This window comes from Oryctolagus cuniculus, chromosome X (genome assembly GCF_051225735.1).
Source record: "Oryctolagus cuniculus isolate XC-2025 breed Fujian yellow rabbit chromosome X, ASM5122573v1, whole genome shotgun sequence".
NCBI lineage: Eukaryota > Metazoa > Chordata > Mammalia > Lagomorpha > Leporidae > Oryctolagus > Oryctolagus cuniculus.
In genome coordinates, this window is record NC_142888.1 from 134,088,342 (window position 1) to 134,111,560 (window position 23,219).

The window sequence follows — 23,219 nt, forward strand, 5'->3', positions numbered from 1 at the left end:
TACAAATTTTAACTGACACATAGAAATTGTACATATTTATGAGGTACCATGTAAATTTTCAATTGGGTAGCATGGACACTTTACTGATTCTTCCAATCCATGAACATGGGATGTCTTTCCATTTATTTGTATCATCTCTTCAATTTCTTTCATCAGTGCTTTTATAATTTTCATTGCAGAGATCTTCCACCTCTGTGTTTTAATTTATTCTTAAGTATATTTGTAGCTGTTGGAAATAAGATTAATTTCCTGGTTTCTTTTTCAGATAATTCACTTTTATTGTATAATAACAGTACTGATTTTGAATATTGACTTTGTATCCTACCACTTTGATAAATTTGGTTCTAATACTTTTATTGGAATTTTTTGGGTTTTCTGTATAACAGATTATGACACCCGCAGAGTGACAATATGACTTCTCCCATTCCAATTTGGATACACTTCATTTCTTTGTCTTTCTAATTGATCTGACTAGGATTTCCAGTAGTATGGTGAATAAAAGTGGTAAAAGTTGGCATCCTTGTCATGTCCTAGTCTTAGAAACCATTCTACTTTTCCCCATTCAGTATAATGTCAGCTGTTGACTTGCTATATATGACCTTTATTATGTTGACATATGTTCCTTCTCTATTTAGATTGTGAAGTTTTAGTATAAAGGGATGTTGGATTGTATCAAATGCCCTTTCTGCATCTATTGAAATGATACAACTGTTTTCCTTCATTCTGTTTGCTATGGTGTATCATGTTTATTGATTCCCATATGTTAAACCATTCTTGTATCCCTGGAATGATTCCTATTTGTCCTGGTGAATAATCTCTTTAATGTGTTGTTGAGTTTGCTTTGCTAGTATTTTGTTGAGGATTTTTGCATCTATATTCAGCAAGGATATTGGCCTTCAGCTTCCTTTTTTTGTCATGCCCTTTCTGGTTTTGGTATCAAGGTAACTGGCCTCCTAGAATGAGTTTGGAAGAATTCCCCCTTCTTCTGTTTTTTTGAAGTAGTTTAATTCTTCTTTAAATGGTAGAACTCAACAGTGAAGCATTTTCATCCTGGGTTTTTAGAAGTTTAATTACTGATTCAATATCACTACTCATTATTGGCCTGTTGAGTATTCTGTGTTTTTATAAGTCAGTATTGGCAAGGTGTTTGTGTGTCCAGAATTTTGTCCATTTCTTCTGGTTTTTCAAGTTTGTTGCCATGTAATTGTTCATAATAATCTCTAATAGTCATTTGTATTTCTGTGATGTCAACTGTAATGTCTCCCTTTTCATCTCTGATTTTGTTTATTTGAATTTTCTCTTTTTTCTTAGTCTAGCTAAGGATTTGTGAATTTTATCAAAAAACTCTAGCTCTTTTTTTCATTGATAGGTTTTACATTTTTTAATTCTCTGTGACAGCTTTGTACCAAAATTTATTATTTCTTTCTCTACTAATTTAGGGTTTGATGTATTCTTGTTTTGAATTCCTTAAAGTGAAGTTGTAGGCATTGATTGCTATAAACTTCCCTCTTAGAATTATTTTGGTGTAGCCGGCGCCGTGGCTCATTAGGCTAATCCTCCGCCTTGCGGCGCCGGCACACCGGGTTCTAGTCCTGGTCAGGGTGCCGGATTCTGTCCCGGTTGCCCCCCTTCCAGGCCAGCTCTCTGCTATGGCCCAGGAAGGCAGTGGAGGATGGCCCAAGTGCTTGGGCCCTGCACCCCATGGGAGACCAGGAGAAGCACCTGGCTCCTGCCTTCGGATCAGCATGGTGCGCCGGCTGCAGCGCACCAGCCGTGGCGGCCATTGGAAGGTGAACCAACGGCAAAGGAAGACCTTTCTCTCTGCCTCTCTCTCACTGTCCACTCTGCCTGTCAAAAATTAAAAAAAAAAAGGAATTATTTTGGTGTATCCCATGGGGTTTTTTTTTTTAAAGATTTATTTATTTTTTGAAAGGCAGAATTACACAGAGAGAGAAGGAGAGGCAGAGAGAGAGAGAGAGAGAGAGAGGTCTTCCATCCACTGGTTCACTCCCCAGTTGGCCGTAACTGCAGGAGCTGTGCCGATCCAAAGCCAGGAGCCAGGAGCTTCCTCTGGGTCTTCCCACATGGGTGCAGAGACCCTAGCACTTGGGCTATCTTCCACTGCTTTCCTAGGCCATAGCAGAGAGCTGGATTGGAAGTGGAGCAGACATGAACTGGCACCCATATGGGATGCCGGCACTGCAGGCACAGCTTTTACCTGCTACACCACAGTGCCAGCCCCTCCCATAGGTTTTGATGTGGAGTGTTTCCATTTTTGTTCATTTCAAGAAATTTGAAAAATTTCTGTATTAGTATCTTCCTTGATACATTGGTTGTTCAGGAGTAAGTTTTCTAATCTCCATTTATGTAATTTCCAAAGTTTTTGTGGTTATTGATTTCTATATTCATTGCATTATGGTCAGAAAGATATTTAATGCAACTTCCATTTTTAAATTTGTTGATACCTGTTTTGAGATCTACCATATGATCTATCCTGGAGAGTGTTCCATGTACTGTTAAAAGAATGCAGCTATTGGATGGAACATTCTATAGATGTCTGTTAGGTTCAGTTTATCTAGGGTGTAATTTAACTTTGCTCTTTGTTGATTTTCTGTCTAGACAGTATTTCTGAGAGTGAGTTGTTAGTCTCCTACTATTAATGTGTTTGGTTTATGCAGACAACTCTTTCCTTTTGTTAATAATTATACTAAAACCAAGCACTGTGGTCTCACCTGACCTTCAAAGCTTGTGAGGGTGATTTGGTGCATGATTAGCTGTTAAAATTTTCCCCTCTGGGAAAAATATCAGAGCCAGTGCTCTGGAGTTGTTAGTATTGACAGTGGACTATTTCTCTTGAAGTGATGCCCTTGCTTTAACAGTGAGGTTCTGGGTAACCTTATTGTTCTTAACCTGGCTCTCCCAGCATGCGAACTCTACTGTATGCATGAGTTGAGGCAGGAGCAATCAGGGCCTGCTATTCCTGGCCTTCCAACTGAGGTAGAGGTTCTGTTCTGTAAATGGGGACTGAGTGGAAGAAGGAAACACCAAACCTATCAGATTCTGCTACACAGAGCTGTGAGGTGGAATGAGAAAAGCTGATGACTACCCAGAGTGTCAAGAGTAGAACTTCAGGGCTGGCACCGTGGCATAGTAGGTAAAACTGCCTCCTGCAGTGCCAGCATACCTATGAGCACCAGTTCGATCCAACTCTTTGCTATGGCCTGGGAAAAGCAGTAGAAGATGCCCATGTAGGTGTCCCTCTGCACCTACATGGGAGACGCAGAAGAAGCTCCTGTCTCCTGGCTTCAGATCCGCACAGCTCCAGCCATTGCAGCCATCTGAGGGAGTGAACCAGTGGGTGGAAGACCTCTCTCTCTCTCTCTCTGGCTGTGCCTCTCTGTAACTCTGCCTTCAAATAAATAAATCTTTTTTAAAAAAGAGTAGAGTTTCCATCTCACTGAACTGAATCTCACAGTTCTTATAATGAGTTTATTTTTTTGTATACATGTTTCTCCATTTACTGTATGCCCTTTGGAAATACACATTTTCTACAGACTTTAAATGGTTGTTTGGTGGTTGGTTGCTTGTGGGGAATATCTGAGGAGCTTCTCGTGCTGCAATTCTGCAAGTGTCTGACTCTCACTCATTTTGTAATTCAATTTTTTTACTCTCAAATCACACTCTTAATTCAGGGGTTTTTGCAAACTATTACCCTTGAGTCAAGTCTGGCCAGCTGCCTGTTTTTCTTCATAAAGTTTCATTGGAACACAACCATTGCCCATTCATTTACATGTTCTCTATATTTGACAGAGTTGAGTACTTGCACCAGAGACTGTATGGCCCACAAAGCCTAAAATGTTTAGTATCTGCCCCTTTACGTAAAAGACGGCTACTCTCTACTTTAGTTGATAAGGCTTTACCTGGAACCTTGTATTTTTTAAAAGTTAAACTTTTTGTAATAAATATGAGCTGTCAGGAATAATAATTATAATTAATTTTTAAGATTTTCATTAAGACAAAGATAAAAACAGCAAATTTTTAATATAAAACATAATCTTTCCTGTTTTTCCTATGCAGATCTAGTAGCTCAGCGAGGAGAAAGATTGGAATTATTGATAGACAAAACAGAAAATCTTGTGGATTCAGTAAGTATGGAATATTATAATTTTACATGATATAAAGTAGAGAGACTACAAATAAATGATGACTAACAATAAGGAAATGCCTTAAATTCAATACTTTGAGTTTTTTTTCCCTCTTGTCTCCAGTATGTGATTACATTACATTGTGATATTGAGGGTAGCAATGAAGCATAGGAGAAAAAGCCATTAAGGAGACTTTCGTTTGGAAAACATACTATACAAAAATAATCTTCTGAAGCTTTGAATTGATGCCAACATAATTTACCACCCCAGCTGCATGTACTAGTCTGTTCTCTACACATTTATAAAAAATGAAACAAATATGCAGACTAGTTGTGACCCATTATGAATCCTGAAAACTGGGCAGTTTACTTTCTTATTTACGGTGATAGCTTGAGCTTTCCTTGTATCAAGCAAGAGGCATGGATTGTGAAGGACCAGTAAACATTAAAGGAGATCTTGTGTCCCTGTGAGCCAATTATGGTCGTTATGTTTCTTTACATTTTCCATGTGGTTAAGTGGATGAAGGTTTAGAGAAAGGATAGGAGAACAGAAGGAGGGCAGAGATCAGTTGCAATTTGGATCTCTATAATTCCAAACTTAAAAGTAGAGTAGAAGTTTATACCTTGAAATAGGTCAGTGATTGATCATGTTCACTGTTATTGGCAACAAGATTGTAATGGTTAAGAGTACAATCTAGTGTCAGGCTGCCTGGGTTTGAATCTGACCTCTGCCATTTACTAGTTCTAGGACCTTAGGCAAGTTACTTATTAACCTCTCTGTACCTCAGTTGTCATCATCTGTAAAGTGAAGATATACCTACCTAGCATTTTGAGGATTCAAACCGATAATGCATACAGAGTACCTAACATAGAATCTGGTACCTAGTTAGCGGTATTTAAATGTTTGTTGTTAATTTTATAGACACATCTAGTAACAGCAGGTCTTAGGAGGACTATTTCCATCCACTGGTTCACTCTCCAAACAGTCTCAATGGCTGGGGTTAACCCAAGCCAAAGCCAGCAGCGCAGGAACTCCATCCAAGTCCCCCATATGGGTGGCAGGACCCCAAACACTTGGCCGATCTTCCACTACTTTACCAGGCACGTTAGCAGAGAGCTGGATCAGAAGCAGAGCAGCTGATACTGAAACCAGTGCTTGTATGGGATGCTAGTGTCTTAAGTGATAGCTTAACCTGCCATCGTACCACAACACCAGCCCCAAATTCTATTCATTTTTGAATGTTAAACCAACTTTGCATTCCTATAAAATCATTACATTTTTGTATAACACTATTGGATTTGCTTTTTTTTGGATTTGCTTTTGTTTGTTCAGGAGTTTTGCGTGTGTGCTCGTAAGGGATATTGGTCTGCAATCTATTTTTCTTTTAACATTTCAGTATCAGAGATATGCTGGGCTCTTCAAACAAGTTGGAAGCATTGTCTTGTTATTCTCTGAAAGAGTTTAGTTACTTCTGGTATTACCTATTCTTTAGATATATAGAAAATATATGCCAATGAAGCAATCTGGGCTTAGAGTTTTCTGTGTAGGAAGATTATAAATATATCATATTGCATTTGTTTTCTGTTTTTCCCATCTGTTCTTCATTCCCTTCTCTATCTTTTTCTTGTTTTCATTGGATTGATACTTTTTTGTTCCATTTTACCTCTTGTTAGTTTATTAGGTATAATTCTTTGTTTTGTTATTCTCTGATTGCTTTAGGGTTTATAGTTAAAGAGTTATACTATATCATAATCTATATATATCTATATATATATACTATATCATAATCTACCATCAAGTGGTATTATTCCCCTTCATGAATTAAGAACCTTAGAAGTATACTTTAACTTTTTGCTTCCTGACCTTTATGCTATTGTTTTAAACACATATTTAAACATAGTTGTTATTAATAACCTCACAATATATTGTTACTATTTATGTTTAAATGACTGCCTTTTAAGGATTTTAAATAATATGAAAAAAGTCATGTAGTTACCATTTAGATGTTCTTCATTCTTTTTTGTAGATCTGAATTTCCAGCTAGTGTCATTTTTCTTTGCGTATAGGACTTCCTTTCATATTTACTTAGTGCAGGTCTGCTGGAAATGAATTCTTTCACCTTTTGTTTGTCTAAAAAGTCTTTATTTTACTTACTTCATTGGAAGATATTTTTGCCAAGTATAGACTCCAAGTCAGTAGTTTTTCCTTTTGTTTTTCAGATCTTCAATAATTTTTTTCTTTAAATTAAAAAAAAAGTTTTTCTTTCAGTGCTTTAAAGGTGTTTCATCGCTGTGTATTACATTGTTTCTGGTAAGAATTTTGCTGTCATCCTTACATACATGAGTACTTTAAAAAAATTCATAGGAAAATGGAATTAAAAGATAAATATTTTGGTGCAAATTTTAAAATCCATGCTTAATGAGGGATCTTTGAAAAGTTCATGAAAATGTGTATTATAAAAAACTGCAGTGATTTTCAAAAATTTTTTGCACCAAAATAGATGTATATGATGTGTCCTTTTTTTCCCTTCAGATGTTTTAAGATTTTCTCTTTATCATTGGTTTTAAGAAAGTTGATTATGATGTGCCTTGAGTAGTCTTCTTAATGTTTCCTAAGTTATAGGTTTGTTGAATTTTGGATTTATACTTTTCATCAAATTATGAAAATATTCAACTCCTTGTAGAACTCTAGTTACATGTTTATTAAGCCACTTGAAGTTTTCACTTTTTGGACTCTATTTCATTTAGAATAGTTTGTATTACTCTGTTTTTTTTTTAACTTTTATTTAATGAATATAAATTTCCAAAGTACGATTTATGGATTACAATGGCTTCCCCCCCATAACGTCCCTCCCACCCACAACCCTCCCCTTTCCCATTCCCTCTCCCCTTCCATTCACATGAGGATTCATTTTCAATTCTCTTTATATACAGAAGATCAGTTTAGCATACATTAAGTAAAGATTTCAACAGTTTGCTCCCACACAGAAACATAAAGTGAAAAATAATAGATGATTTTTTAAATGATGATGAAATCAGATCAGACCTATTGTCATGTTTAATCCCAGCGAGAGTCAAGTTGGGAATTGCTAATTTCTTCTTCTTCTTTTTTTTTTAACAGAAGATCAGTTTAGTATACATTAAGTAAAGATTTCAACAGTTTGCACCCCCATAGAAACACAAAGTGAAATATACTGTTTGAGTACTCGTTATAGCATTAAGCCTCAATGTACAGCACATTAAGGACAGAGATCCTACATGAGGAGTAAGTGCACAGTGACTCCTGTTGTTGACTTTACAAATTGACACTCCTGTATTACTCTGTTTTCAAGTTTATTTATATTCTGTAACTTGAAATTTGCTGTTAATCTCACCTTGTGTATTTTTCATCTCTCCAAGTTTGGTTTAGACATTTTTATATTCCATGTATCTCCTTAATATGTACATGCTTTCCTGAATATATGAAATATACTTATATTTGAAGTGTGTGTTTCACTTACATGTAATGTAAATATTGATAGAGTTAGGTTTAAGTAAACCATTTTGCTCTTTGTTTTTTTATTGCATGCTTTTTTGTCTTTTTAAAATTTTGATTGCTCAAGTATTTTTAAATTGTTTCATTTATCTCTATTTTTTAAACACTTTTATTGAAAATAATTCACACTCTCTCTCTCTTTCTCTCCTGATCTCTGTGTCTCTCTGTCTCTCTCTCTTATGCTCTCCTTCTGCCTACTTTCCTTCTTTGCCCCTTCCCTCCAGTCTGTTGGGTTTCCCCCAATAAACTCTTTCCCTTAAAAAAAAAAAAAAAGGAATTCACAGACCATACAAATCAACTGTTTAAAGCATACAGATTGGTGGATTTTGGTATGTTACATTATTTTTAGATCATGGAAACAATATAGATAGCATAAATTTTGCCACTTTAAGTTTTTAAGTGGTATTAATTACCTCCATAGTGTTATGCAACCATCACTACTACCTATTTCGTTTTTTTTTTATTTAATGAACATAAATTTCCAAAGTACAGCTTATGGATTACAATAGCTCCCCCCCCATAACTTCCCTCCCACCCACAACACTCCCCTTTCCCACTCCCTCTCCCCTTCCATTCACATCAAGATTCATTTTCAATTATCTTTATATACAGAAGATCAGTTTAGCATATATTAAGTAAAGATTTCAACAGTTTGCACCCACACAGAAACACAAAGTGTAAAATACTATTTGAGTACTAGTTATAGCATTAATTAAACACCTAAGAGTAATTGTGTATTAATTACAGAGTTCAACCAATAGTTTTAAGTAGAACATAAAAAATACTAAAAGGGTAAAGTATTAAGTTCTTTTTTTTCCTTTTTTTTGTTTGTTATATAGTTTTTTTTTATTTAATAAATGTGAATTTACAAAGTGCAACTTTTGTATTGTTGTGGCTTCCCCCCCAACCTCCCTCCCTCCCTCCCGTGTCCCTCCCCTCTCCCACTCCCTCTCCTATCCCGCCCTTCATCGAGTTTCATTTTCAATTACCTTCATATACTGAAGATCAACTTAGTATATACTAAGCAAGGATTTCAACAGGCTGCCCTCACACAACCGCACAAGGTATAGGGTATTGTTCGACTAGTAGTGTTTTTTTTTTTTTTTGACAGCCAGAGTGGACAGTGAGAGAGAGAGAGAGACAGAGAAAAAGGTCTTCCTTTTGCCGTTGGCTCACCCTCCAATAGCCGCCAAGGCTGGCGCGCTGCGGCTGGCGCACCATGCTGATCCGATGGCAGGAGCCAGGTGCTTCTCCTGGTCTCCCATGGGGTGCAGGGCCCAAGCACTTGGGCCATCCTCCACTGTACTCCTGGGCCACAGCAGAGAGCTGGCCTGGAAGAGGGGCGACCAGGACAGAATCCGGCACCCTGACCAGGACTAGAACCCGGTGTGCCGGCGCCACAAGGCGGAGGATTAGCCTATTGAGCCACGGCGCCGGCCCGTTGTTTTTAAGTTTCATAGTAAAACACATTAAGGACAGAGATCCTACGTGGGGAGCATGTACCCAGTGACTCCCATTGTTGATTTAACAATTGGCACTCTTATTTATGACGTCAGCAATCACCGGAGACTCTTGCTATGAGCTGTCTAGGCTGTGGAAGCCCCTTGAGTTCACCAACTCTGAACTTGTTTAGTCAAGGCCGTATCACGGTGGAGGTTCCTTCCTCCCTTCAGAGAAAGGTGCTTCTCTCCTTGATGGCTTGTTCCTTCTGCTGGGGTCTTGTTCACCAGGATCTTTCGTTTAGATTGTTTTTTGCCACCGTGTCATGGCTTTCCATGCCTGTGAGACTCTCATGGACCTTTTAGCCAGATCCGAATGTCCCAAGGGTTGATTCTGAGGCAGGAGTGCTGCCATTCTATGAGTCTGCTGTGTGTCCTGTTTCCCCCGCAGGATCATTCTCTCCCTGTTAATTCTATCCTTCATTATTTGCTTACACTGGACTTATTTGTGAAATCTCATCGACACATACCCTATCTTTTTGATTGGTTGTGTATTTATACTTACCACTTTACCAAGTGCGCTGGCATTGGTACCTGCCTCCTTGGTAAGATTGAGTTGAAATCCCCTGGCACATTTCTAGTTCCACCATTGGAGGTAAGTCCAAGTGAGCCTGTGCCAACCTATATATCTCCTCCCTCTCTTATTCCCACTCCTATGTTTAACAGAGATCACTTTTCTGTTAATTTTAAACGCCTGAGAATGATTGTGCATTGATTACAGAGTTCAACCAGTGGTCTATGTAGAACAAACAGAGCAACAACAACAACAAAAATACTAAAAGGAATAAAATAGTAAGTTGTTCCTCAACAGTCTATACAAGGGCTGATCATGTCATTGACTACTACCTATTTCAAAAACTTTTATCACAGAAACTCTGTAACCATTAAGCAATAACTTCTCATTCCCCTCATCCTGAACCCCTGGTAACCTTGAATCTACTTTTGTCTCTATGAATTTGTTCTAGATATTGCATATAAGTAGAATCATACACCATTTACCCTTTTGTGTCTGGCTTGCTTCATTAACTGTAATGTTTTCAAGGTTCATTCATGTTGTAGCTTGTGTCAGAACCTTATTTCTTCCTATGGCTGAATAATATTCCACTGTATGTATATATCACATTTTGTTTGTCCAGTCATCTGTTGATAGACCCTTGAGTAGTTTCCACCTTTCAGCTATTGTGAATGATACTAAAAACGAACATTTATGAATAGTATCTGTTTAAGCCCCTATTTTCAGTTCCTTTGGGTCTATACCTAAGCATAGAATTTCTGAGTCATAAAGGAATTCTATGTTTAGCTTTTTGAGGAACTATCAAATTCTTTTCCATAAGCAGCTCTACCAGTTTGCATTTCTGCCAACAATGTACAAGGTTGCCAGTTTCTCCACATTTTTGCTAACACTTCTTTTCCATTTTTTATTATAGCTGTTCTGATGGATATAAAGTAGTACCTCATTATGGTTTTGATTTGTATTTCCCTAATGACTAATGTCCTAAGAATATACATGTTGGATGTGGTATATGGTAAAGTTGATAGAGCACAGAAGGAGATGAGAATGAGTCTTGGAAGGAAGAAATTTATTATCTTTACAAGTCCCAGAGAAAGGGTCTCCACATGCCACACCATGGTCATAGGAGAAAACAGGGTGGTCAGGGACAGAAGGGTCAAGAGAAAATGAAGGCTGAGACTAGAGACTTGATTGGGGTTTCTGTAAGAAAGACAAGACAGAGCAGAGTGAAATAGTTTAGGGTTGGTTAGTTCGAATAATTTCAATGGGCTGTAATCTATAGGATTGGTCTCTAATTGCCTGGTACCTGGCCCTGGTATAAGGCAGAGAAGTATTTGTTTCCTTTTGCAGATTTATGGGCCAAATGAGTTAGGTACAGCTGTGAATTGCTTAATTTACATATCAGAGGAATACTCCCTCCGAGCCCTTTGCTGTCTAAAAATTAGCTGGTCTTGAAGCTGGCACAGCAGGTTAATTGCTGCCTACCATGCTGACATTCCCTATAGGAGCACTTGTTCAAGTCCCATGTACTTTGCTTCTGATACAGCTCCCTGCTAATGAGCCTAAGAAAGCAAGTACTTGGGTCACTGCCACCCACATGGGATACCTGGATGGAGTTCCAGGCTCCTGGCTTCAGCTTGGCCCAGCCCTAGCTCTTGCAGCCATTTTGAAGTAAACCAGGGGATGGAAGATAGCTCTGTCTCTCCCTCTTTCTCAGTCTGCCTTTCAGATAAGTAAATCTTTTTTTTTTTTTTTTAAAAAAAAAGAATTGGCTGGTCCTTGGACTGGTAGTCTCTCCCTAGCCAACATAGGGTGTGTGTGTGTGTGTGAGAGAGAGAGAGAGAGAGAGAGAGAGATTGTGATTTTTATCTACTTTTTAAAAACACCAGGAAAAAATTTATTAATAATTTTATAGATTTATGGGGTTCAGGTGACATTTCAATACATATATACACTGTGTACTGATCAAATCAGGGCTATCAAAATTTCCCCCTCCTAGTCATTACTTTTACATTAGAGCCTTATAGTTCCTCTCTTCTATTTTCTTATAAAATATATACTAGTTTATTGTTAACTACAGTCTTCTGTGCTATGTAATACTAAAAATTTATTCCTGCTAACTAACTACAATTTGGTACCTGTTATCCAAACTCCCTCTATTTCACCTTACCTCCCCCCAGCCTCTAGGATGCACTATTCTTTGTTCAGATTGAAGGTTTTTTCTTAAATTTCACATATGATGAAAAGAATATATAGTATTTGTCTTTCTGTGTCTGGCTTATTTCACTTAGCATAATGTCTAGTAATTCCATCAATTTTGTTGCAAATGCCAGGATTTCATTATTTTTTTTGGCTGAATAATATTCTATTGTGTTTATATACCACATTTTCCTTATCCATTCATTTTTTGATGTATACTAGTTGATTCCATTTTACATTCCTGCTACTAATGCATAAGTAAAAGTTCCCCTTTTACCAAATCATTGCCAGCTCTTTTTGATAATAGCCATTTGTATGTCTTTGATGGCTAGTGATATTGAGTATATTCTCTTATATTTGTTGGTCATATCTCCCCTTTTGAGAAATGTCTATTTGTGTTCTTTGCCCGTTTCTTAACTGCATTGACTGTTTTATTTTTGTTATTGGCATTTTTGAGTTTCTTATATATTCTGGATATTAATCTCTTCTTGGATAAATAGCTTACAGCTATTTTCTCAGATTCTTTCATTTGTCTCTTCACTCTGTTGATTGCTTACTTTGTTGTAGAAGCATCTTAGTTTGACATACTACTGTACATGGATTAATTCCTGGGTTCTCTGTTCTGTTCCATTGATGTGCATGTCAGCTTTTATGCTAGTACCATGCTGTTTTAATTACTGTAGGCTTGTAGTATACTTTGAATTTGCTATTTTGGGTCTTCTGTGGTTCTATATACATTTTATGATTATTTTTCTACTATTATAAAGAATGTTATTATTATCTTGGTAAAGATTATGTCGAATCTGTAGACTGATTTGAGAATCATGGACATTTTAACAATATTAACTTAATATTTAATATCTTTTGTGTCCTTTATGATTTCTTTCATCAGTCTTTTACCATTTTCATTATAGAAACGTTTTATTTCTTCAATTTAAGTTTGTTCCAATATTTTTTTTGACAGGCAGAGTTAGACAGTGAGAGAGAGAGAGACAGAGAGAAAGGTCTTCCTTTCTGTTGGTTCACTCCCCAAATGGCCGCTACAGCCAGCGCACCGCACCAATCCAAAGCCAGGAGCCAGGTGCTTCCTTCTGGTCTCCCATGCGGGTGCAGGGCCCAAGCACTTGGACCATCCACTGCCTTCCCGGGCCACAGCAGAGAGCTGGACTGGAAGAGGAGCAACCGGGACAGAATCCGGTGCCCCAACTGGGACTAGAACCTGGTGTGCTGGCGCCGCAGGCAGAGGATTAGCCAAGTGAGCTGCAGCGCCGGCCTGTTCCTAAATATTTTTTTCACAGAATTGTGAATAGGATTGCTTTCTTGACTTCCCTTTCAGCAAGATTATTACTGATGTGTAAAAATGCTAACTTTTGTAGTCTGGTTTTTGTATTCTGCAACTTTACTAAATTGTTTTTGTCAGTTTTAATAGCTTTTTGGTGGAGTATTTAAGCTTTTCCATGTACAACGTCATGTCATCTGGAAACATGGGTATTTTGACTTCTTCCTTTCCAATTTGGATGCTCTTTATTTTTCTCTTTCCTAATTGTTCTTGCTAATACTTCCAGTACTATACTGAATAAGAGTTGGTGAAAATGTACATCCTTGTCTTGTTGCATGTCTTGGGGGAAACACTTTAGGTTTTTCCCATTCAGATTGATGTTGGCTGTGGTTTTGTTCTGTTCCTAAGTTGTTGACAGTTTTTATCATAAAGGAATGTTTAACCTTAAATGCTTTTTCTGCAATACTGAGATGATAATAAGGTTTTTATTATTCATTCTTATATTATTTATTGCATTCATTGATTTGCAACTGTTGAACCATCCTTGCATCTTTGAGATAAATCCCACTTGTTTATCATGTGTGATCTTTTTGATGTAGTGTTGGGTTTGGTTTGTTAATATTTTGTTCAGAAGTTTTACATATAGCTCATTAAAGATATTGGTCTGTAGTTTTCTTTTTGTATTGTCTATTTGGCTTTGATATCAGAGTAATGCTGGCCTTATAAAGAGTGTGACAGAGTTCCATCCTTTCTGATTTCTTGGAATAATTTTAGAAGTATTGGTATTAGTTCTTTTAATATTTTGTACAATTTACTGTAAAGTCATCAGTTCTTGCACTTTTCTTTGATAGGAGATTTTTAATTATTGCTGTAATCTTATTACTTGTTACTGGTCTGTTTAAATTTTCTATATCCTTTTGCTTTAATATTGGTAACTTTGATGTGTCCAGAAGCATATCTGTGTCTTCAGGATTTCCCAATTTGTTAGTATGTAGTTGTTCATAATTGTTTTTTATGACCCTTTATATATCTCTGATATTAGTTAAAGTATCTCCTTTTCCATTTCCAATTGTATATATTTGGATTATTCCCATTTTTCTTTGTTACTCTGGCTTAAAGGTTTTTCTGATTTTTAAAAGCCAGCTTTTCATTTTGTTGATCTTTTGTATTTTTTAAATTTTCAATTTCAATAATTTCTTCTCTGGTTCTTATTTCTTGTCCTGCTAACAGGTTTGGTTTGCTTGCTTTTTTAAATCCTTAAGGTGAATTGTTAGACTGCTTATTTGAAGTCTTTGAATTTCTTTGATGTGTGCACTTATTGTTATAAACTTCCCTGTTAATACAGATTTTTATGTATCCCACATATTTTTATGTGTTTGTTTTTCAGTTTCATTTGTTTCAGGAAATTTTTTATTTACTTTTTAATTTCTTCAATTATCCATTGATCATTCAGGAGCATGTTCAATTTCCATATATATTTTTAATTTTCTATTATTCCTTTTGTTGATTTCTAGTTTTATTTCATTGAGATCTGAGAAGATACATGGTATTATTTCAAATTTTTAAAATTTGTTGAGACTTAAAATGTAGCCTAATACATGGTCTATCCTGGAAAATGTTCCATGTGCTAATAAGAAGAATGTATAATTCTTAGCTGTTGAATGAAATGTTCTGTAAATGTCTCTCAGATCCATTTCGCAATAGTACAGCTCAATTCTGACTTGTCTTTGTTTATTGTCTATCTTGATGATCAGTCCATTGATGACAGTGGGGTATCCCCAGCTATTATTGCATTGGAGTCTATCCCTTAGATCCAATAATATTTGCTGTATGTATTTGTGTGATTTGGTATTGGGTGTGTGTATATTTACGTTGGTATGTCGTCTTTTTGAAATCTTGCTGTTTTATCTGATATGAGTATAGCTTTTCCTGGTGTCTTGCTTTCCATTTGCATGGTTTATCTTTTTCCAACGCTTCACTTTCAGCCTATGTCTTTATCTGTGAAATACATTTCTTGTAGGCATCATATACTTGTGTCTTGTTTGTTTTATCCATTTGGCCAACCTATATGCCAAGAAACTGGATAACCTAAATGATAAATTCCTAGCAACATACAACCTACCAAGACTGAGTCATGAAGAAATACAAAACCTGAATAGACTAATATGGAATAAGGAGATTGAATCAGTAGTCAAAAAATTCTAAGAAAGAAAAGCCCAAGACCAGATGGATTCATTGACGAGTTTTACTAAAAAATTTAAAGAATTAGCACCAGCCCTTCTATATATTTATATATGTTTATACCATTTTAGGAACATAATGGCACTTCCCCCCACTCCTACCCACTATCCATCCCTTCCTCTCCCTCCCTCTTAATTTTTACAATGATCTACTTTCAGTACACTTAATGATCGTATAGTTAACCTTGCCCTAAGTAAAACACAAGTCCTTCTTAAGCTCTCCCAAACAAATTAAAAAGTAAACATTGCCAAACTCATTTTTTGAGGCTAACATCACCAAAGTTAGACAAAGATACTACAAGAAAACTGTAGACCAGTATTTCAGATGAATATAGATGCACAAATCCTCCAATAAAGTACAATCAAGCCTAATGCAACAGTGCATTAAAAGATTCATACATCTTGACCAAGTGGGAATTATCCCAGAAATGAGAGGAAGCAAGGTTGATTCATTATGCACAAATCAGTTAATGTAACATACTATATTAACATAATGAAGGATAAAAATTATATTATAATATGAATAGATGGAGAGAACATTTAAAATGTCAGCACCCCTTCATGATAAAAATTCTCAACAAACTAGGAATAGAATTATCTCAACATAATAAAGACAACATTATGAAAAACCTATAGCTAGCATCACACTGAACAGTGAAAAGTTGAAAAGTTTTCCTCTAAGATCGGAAACAAGGCAAAGATGCCATCTGTTGCCACATCTATTCAACATAGTACTAAAGTACTAGTCATGACAAGTAGGCAAGAAAAAGTAATAAAACATTGAAAAAGAAGAGGTAAAAGTATCTTGTTTTCAGATGACTCAATCATTTATGTAGAAAACATACATATAACCACAAAAAAAAAAACCCTGAGAAATAATAAATGAATTCAGTAAAGTGGCGAAGTATATAATCAACATACAAAAATCAATAGCAGGGCCAACATTGTGGGACAGTGGGTTAAGCCACCATCCACATATGAGTGCTTGCTCAAGTCCCAACTGCTCCACTCCAATCCAGCTTCCTGCTAATGCTCCTGGGAAAGCAGCAGAAGATGACCCAAGTATTTGGGCCCCTGCACTGGCATTGGAGACCTGGAAGGAGTCCCAGGCTCCTTCCTTCAGCCTGGCCCAGCCCCAGCTGTTGTGCCCATTTGGGAAGTGAACCAGTGGATGGAAGATTCATTCTCTCTCCCCCTCTCTCTCCCCCATCTCTCTCCCCCCATCTCTCCCTCCCTCCCCCTCTCCCTCCCTCTCCCTCTCTCCCTCTCCCTCCCTCTCCCTTACAAAATTTTCCTTACAATGGTACCAAGAAAACCCACATAAAAAAGCCCTTTAGGAATAAATTGAACTAAGGAGGTGAAAAACCTATGCACAGAAAATGACTAACATTTCCAAAAGAAGTCTCTGCCAGAGCAATTAGGCAAAAGGAAGCTATAAAGGGAATCTGAATTGGAAAGGAGGAAGTCAAATTATCCCCATTTGCAGACAATATGATCTTATATATAAAAACCCTAAAGATTACACACACACACACACACACACACACAGTGTTAGAGCTAATTAAAAAAATCAGTCAAGTTGTACAAAATCACCAACTTGCAAATCAGTATGTGTTTCTATGAGGGAACTTTCAAAAGTTCATGGAAAATGTAATTAAAAGATAAGTTTAGGGGCCAGTACTGTGGCACAGCAGGTTAAGCCCTGGCCTACAGTGCCGACATCTAAGGGAGCTGGTTCGAGTTCCAGCTGCTCTACTTCGAATCCAGCTCCCTGCTAATAAGCCTGGGAAAGCAGCAGAAGATGGCCCAAGTCCCTGGACCCCTGTACCTACGTGTGAGACCCATAAGAAGTTCCTGGCTTCACCTGACACAGCCCTAACCATTTTGACCACTTGGGGATTGAACTAGCAGATGGAAGATCTCTGTATCTGTCTCTCTGAAATTCTGCCTCTCAAATAAATAAATCTTTTTTTAAAAAAATGTTTATTTTTCTTTGCAAGAAAATTTAAGATCCATGCCAATAGTGAGTATACGCCAATAGTGAACTATCAGAAAAAAATCAAGAAAACAATTGTAATTACAATAATCATGAAATGAAATATCTCTGAATAAACTTAATCAAAGAGGGGAAGATCTCTATAATGAAAACTATAAAATATTAATGAAAGAAATTGAAGATGACACAAATGGAAAGATATCCTGTGTTCATGGATTAGAGCAATCAGTATTGTGAAAATATCCATATGAAGCAAACTATTAATTCAATGCAGTCCCTATCAAAATTCCAATGACATTTTCCACAGGCTAGAGAAAACAGTAAAACTGATTTGGACCAACAAAGACCCCAAATAGCCAAAATAATTTGATAAAGAAAAAAAAAGTTGGAATCATCACACTTTTATTTCAAGTTATATTACAAAGCCTAATTAAAGCAATATGGTAATATGGTACTGGCATAAAAATGGAGACATAGGGGTCGACACTGTGGTGTAGTAGATTAAGCCTTGACCTGCTATGCTGGCATCCCATATGGGCACCGGTTTCTGTCCCAGCTGCTATCTTCTGATCCAGCTCCCTGCTGATGGCCTGGGAAAGCAGTGGAAGATGGCCCAAGTGCTTGGGCCCCTGTACCCATGTGGAAGACCTGGAAGAAGCTCCTGGCTCCTCTCAGATCAGCCCAGCTCTGGCCTTTGCAGCCATTTGAGGAGTGAACCCAGCAGATGGAAGACCTCTCTCTGTCTTTCCCTCTCTCTCTAACCTTGCCTCTCAAATAAATAATCTAAAAAAAAAAATGGAGACATAATGAATGTTACAGATTAGAGAGCCTAGAAATAAACCCAGGCATATATAATAAAATAATCTTTGACAGGATGCCAAGAACATGCAATAGAGAAAGAATGGTCTCTGCAATAAATGATTTGGGGAAAACTGTATATCCATATGCAAAGAAATAAAATTAGACCCTTACACAATATACAAAAATCTACTCAGAATAGATTAAAGATTAAACATAAGACTTGAAACTATAAAATCCTAGAAGAAAACATAGGGGAAAATCTGTTTTTTGTTTTTAATTTTTAAATTATTTTAAGCTGAACAAATTTTATTTATTTCATATAACCAGATTTAGGAACATAGTGATTCTTCCAATCCCACGCCCCCACCCTTCTTCTGCCTCCCTCTCCCATTCCCATTCTTACTTTTTACAAAGATCTATTTTCTGTTTAATTTTATATTCATAAGATTACCCTTCTACCAAGAGTTCAACAAATAGTATAAAGGAAACAAACACTGTTTCCCATCAGTAGAAACAGAGGCTGTAAACAATCATCAGATCTCCAAATGTCAGTTTCACTCTAATACTTTACATTTTAGGTACTGTATTAGTTACCATGAATCAGGGAAACCATATGGTATCTGTCATTTTGGGACTGACTTATTTCACTAAGTATAATGGTTTCCAGTTGCATCCATTTTGTTACTACAGATAGGATTTTATTCTTTTTTGAGGCTGGATAGTATTCCATATTCATTCTCATTGTCTCTCTCTCTCATATATATATTATATATATATATATTAATATATATATAATAATTCCTTTGCCCAGTCATCAGGTGATGAACTTCTGAGTTAACTCCATATCTTAGCTGTTGTGAGTTGAGCTGCAATAAATATGGGAATACAGATAACTCTTTCATATGCTGAAGTAATTTTGGGTAAATTCCCTGGAGTGAGATGGCTGGGTCATATGGTATATCTACTTTCAGCTTTCTGAGGTATCACCATATTGTCTTCCACAATGGCTGTACTAGTTTACATGGGCACCAAGAGTAGATTAGGCTACCTTTTTCCCCACATCCTTGCCAGCATTTATTGTTTGTTGATTTATGTATGAGAGCCATTCTAATTGGGGAGAGGTGAAACCTCATTGTGGTTTGATTTGCATTTCCCTGTCCATTTGAATTTTCTCTTTTGAAAAATGCCTGTTCAAGTCCTTTGCCCATTTCTTAACTGGATTGTGTGTTTTGTTGTTGTTTAGTTTCTTGAGCTCTTTACAGATTCTGCATATTAACCCTTTATCAGTTGCATAGTTTGCAAATGTTTTTCCCCATTCTATCAATTGCCTCTTCACTTTGCTGAGTGTTTCATTTGCAGTACAGAGGCTTCTCAGCTTGATGTAATCTCATTTGTCTATTGTGACTTTGATTGCCTGTTTTTCTGGGGTTTTTCCAAGAAGTCTTTGCCTATGCCAATGTCTTACAAAGTTTCCCCAATATTCTCCTCTAGTAATTTTGATATCAGATCATAGATTTAGATCCTTAATCATTTAGAGTTGACTTTTTATGCTTCATACTTATGCCTGTGAATATCAAATTTTCCCAGCATCATTTGTTGAAGAGACTGTCCTTTCTCCAGGGATTGATTTTAGCTCCCTTGTGAAAGATTAGTTGGTTGTAGAGGCATAGATTGATTTCTGGGGTTTCTTTTCTGTTCCATAGGTCTGCATTTCAATTTTTGTGCCAGTACCAGGCTGTTTTGATTATAACTGCCCTGTAGTATGTCTCCAAGTCTGGTCTTGGTATGCCTCCAGCTTTGTTTTTGTTGTATAAGATTGCTTTAGCTATGCAGGGTCTCTTGTGTTTCCATATGAATTGTATCATTGATTTTTCTAGATCTGAGAACAATATTGTTGGTATTTTTTGATGGTGATTGCGTGGAATCTATAAATTGCTTTTGATAATATGAACATTTTGATGATATTAATTCTCCTAATCCACAAATGTGAAAGATTTTTCCATTTTTTTGTGCCTTCTATTTCTTTATGTAATGTTTTGTAATTTTCATCATAGAAATGTTTCACTTCCTTGGTTAAGTTTATTCTAAGTTATTTAAATTTCTTTGTAGCTATTGAGAATAAGACTGATCTTAGAAGTTCTTTCTCAGCCATGGCATTGCCTGTCGTTGATGTTTATACATTCATATTATATCCTGCAACTTTACCAAACTCTCTTAAGAGTTCTAGAGGTCTCTCAGTGTGGTCTTTTGGTCCCCCTATATATAGAATCATGTCATCTGCAGATAATTTGACTTCCTCATTTCCAATTTGTGTACCTTTGATTTCTTTTTCTTGCCTGATGGCTCTGGCTAAAACTTACAGGATTATAGTGAATAGCAATGCTGAAAGTAGGCATCCTTATCTGATTCTGGATCTTAGTGGACATGCTTCCAACTTTTCCCCACTCAGTATGATGCTGACTGTGGGGTTGTCATAAATTGCTTTGATTGTGTATGTGAATATTCTTTCTGTATCCAATTTGCTTAAAGTTTTCATCATGAAAGGGTGTTGTGTTTTTTTTTTGACAGGCAGAGTTAGAGAGTGAGAGAGAGAGAGAGACAGAGAGAAAGGTCTTCCTTTTCCATTGGTTCACCCTCCCAAATGGCCGCCACGGCCAGTGCACCGTGCCTATCCGAAGCCAGGAGCCAGGTGCTTCCTCCTGGTCTCCCATGCGGGTGCAGGGCCCAAGCACTTGGGCCATCCTTCACTGCCTTCCTGGGCCACAGCAGAGAGCTAGACTGGAAGAGGAGCAACCAGGACAGAATCTGGCACCCCAACTGGGACTAGAACCCAGGGTGCCGGTGCCGCAGGCAGAGGATTAGCCTAGTGAGCCGCGGTGCCGGCCAGGGTGTTGTATTTTATCATATACTTTCTCTGCATCTATTGAAATAATCATATGGTTTTTATTCTTTGGTTTGTTAATGTGATATATCACATTTATTGATTTGCATATATTGAACCATCTCTGCATACCAAGGATAAATCATACCTGGTCCAGGTGAAAGATCTTTCTAATGTGCTGTTGAGAATTTTTACATCTATTTTTTTGTAGGGATATTGGCCTGTAGTTCTCTTTCTTTGTTGTATCTTTTTTTTTTTTTTTTGACAGGCAGAGTTAGACAGTGAGAGAGAGAGACACAGAGAGAAAGGTCTTCCTTCCATTGGTTCACTCCCCAAATGGCCGCTATGGCCGGCGAGCTGTGCCAATCCGAAGCCAGGAGCCAGGTGCTTCCTCCTGGTCTCCCATGCAGGTGCAGGGCCCAAGCACTTGGGCCATCCTCCACTGCCTTCTCGGGCCACAGCAGAGAGCTGGACTGGAAGAGGAGCAACTGGGACAGAATCTGGCACCCCAACCTGGACTAGAACCCGGGGTGCCAGCACCACAGGTAGCCAAGTGAGCTGGGACGCCGGCCATGTTGTATCTTTTTTTCTGATTTTGGAATTAAGGTGATGCTGGCCTCATAGAAAGAGCTTGGGGGGACCGGCACTGTGGCACAGTAGGTTAAAGCCCCAGCCTGCAGCACCGAGCATCCCATATGGGTGCCATTTTGAGTCTCAGCTGCTCCACTTCCTATCTGGCTCTCTGCTATGACCTAGGAAAGCAGTGGAAGATGGTTAAAGTCCTTGGGTCCATGCACCCACATGGCAGACCTAGAAGAAGCTCCTGGCTTCTGGCTTAGGATCAGGTCAGCTCTGGCCATTGTGGTCATCTGGGGAGTGAACCATAAAATGAAAGACCTCTCTCTCTCTCTCTCTGTAACTCTGTAACTCTGTATTTCAAATAAATAAAAAAAGAGCTTGGGAGGATTGCCTCCCTATCAGTTGTTTTGATTAACTTGAGAAGAATTGGAATTAGTTCCTCTTTAAAGGCTTGGTATAATTCAGTGGTGAAGCCATCCAGTCCCAGGCTTTTCTTTGTTGGGAGTGTCTTTATTACTGATTCAATCTCCATCTTGGTTATTTATTGGTCTGTTTAGGTTTTGCATGTCTTCATTACTCAAGTTTGATACATTGCATGTGTCTAGGAATCTATCCATTTCTCCTGGACTTTCCTACTTGTTGGCCTGTAGCTATAGTATTTCTTGATGATTCTTTTCATTTCTGTGGTATCCATTGTTACATCTCCTTTTTCATCTCTGATTTTATTAATTTAGGTCTTCTCCCTCTTTTTTGGTTAGTTGGACGAATGTGTATCAACTTTGTTTATTTTTTTTTTCAAAAAAAAAAAACACACAGCTCTGTATTTCACTGTTCTTTAGTATTTTTGTTTCAATTCTGTCTATTTCTTCTCTAATTTTAATTATCTTTCCTCCTATTAACTTTGGGTTTGTTTTGTTGCTGTTTTTCTAGGTCCTTAAGGTGCATTGATAGCTCATTTATTTGATCCCTTTCCAATTTCTTGATGTAGGCACTAATTGCTATGAACTTCCCTCTTAGCACTGCTTTTCCTGTATCTCTTAAGTTTGATATGTTGTATTTTCATCTTCATTCATTTCCAGGAATTTTTTTTTGTTCCTCTTCTGATTTCTTCCATGACCCACTGTTCATTCAGGAGCATGCTGTTCAGTCTCTGTGTGTTTGCATATTTTCTAGAGATTCTTAGGTTGTTAATTTCCAGCTTCATTCCATTGTGGTCAGAAAAGATACATGGTTTGATTTCATTTTTTTTGCATTTGCTGAGACTAGCTTTATGGCCTAGCATATGGTCTGCCCTAGAGAAAGTTACATGCACTGATGAAAAGAATGTGTTTTGTTTAGCTGTGGGATGAAATGTTCTGTATATATCAATTAGGTCTATTTGATCCATAGTTTAGATTAGTTCTGTTGATTTTCTGTGTGGTTGATCTGCCCATTGGTGAAAGTGGGATGTTAAGGGCCTGTGCTGTGGCTCACTAGGTTACTCCTCCACCTGCTGCGCCAGGATCCCATACGGGCACCGGGTTCTAGTCCTGGTTGCTCCTCTTCCAGTCCAGCT

General features: G+C 37.4%; 1 protein-coding gene across 6 annotated transcripts in view; it reads left to right on the forward strand.

Moving 5' to 3' along the window:
- The window catches only part of VAMP7 (vesicle associated membrane protein 7), a 59,389-nt gene that overhangs the window by 26,336 nt on the left and 9,834 nt on the right, over positions 1-23,219 (forward strand). For 2 of the 6 annotated variants that reach the window (XM_070066507.2, XM_089324085.1), the window contains 2 exons: positions 4,078-4,145; positions 5,542-7,710. The exons of 2 other annotated variants lie outside the window; for them this stretch is intronic. In XM_070066507.2, coding sequence (XP_069922608.2) covers positions 4,078-4,145; positions 5,542-5,610 — 137 coding nt within the window. In that variant the 3' untranslated portion in view covers positions 5,611-7,710. Of the gene's footprint in view, positions 1-4,077; positions 4,146-5,541; positions 7,711-23,219 lie in introns of those variants that run through there. 2 more of the 6 variants (XM_002722201.6, XM_070066508.2) reach the window with 1 other exon arrangement.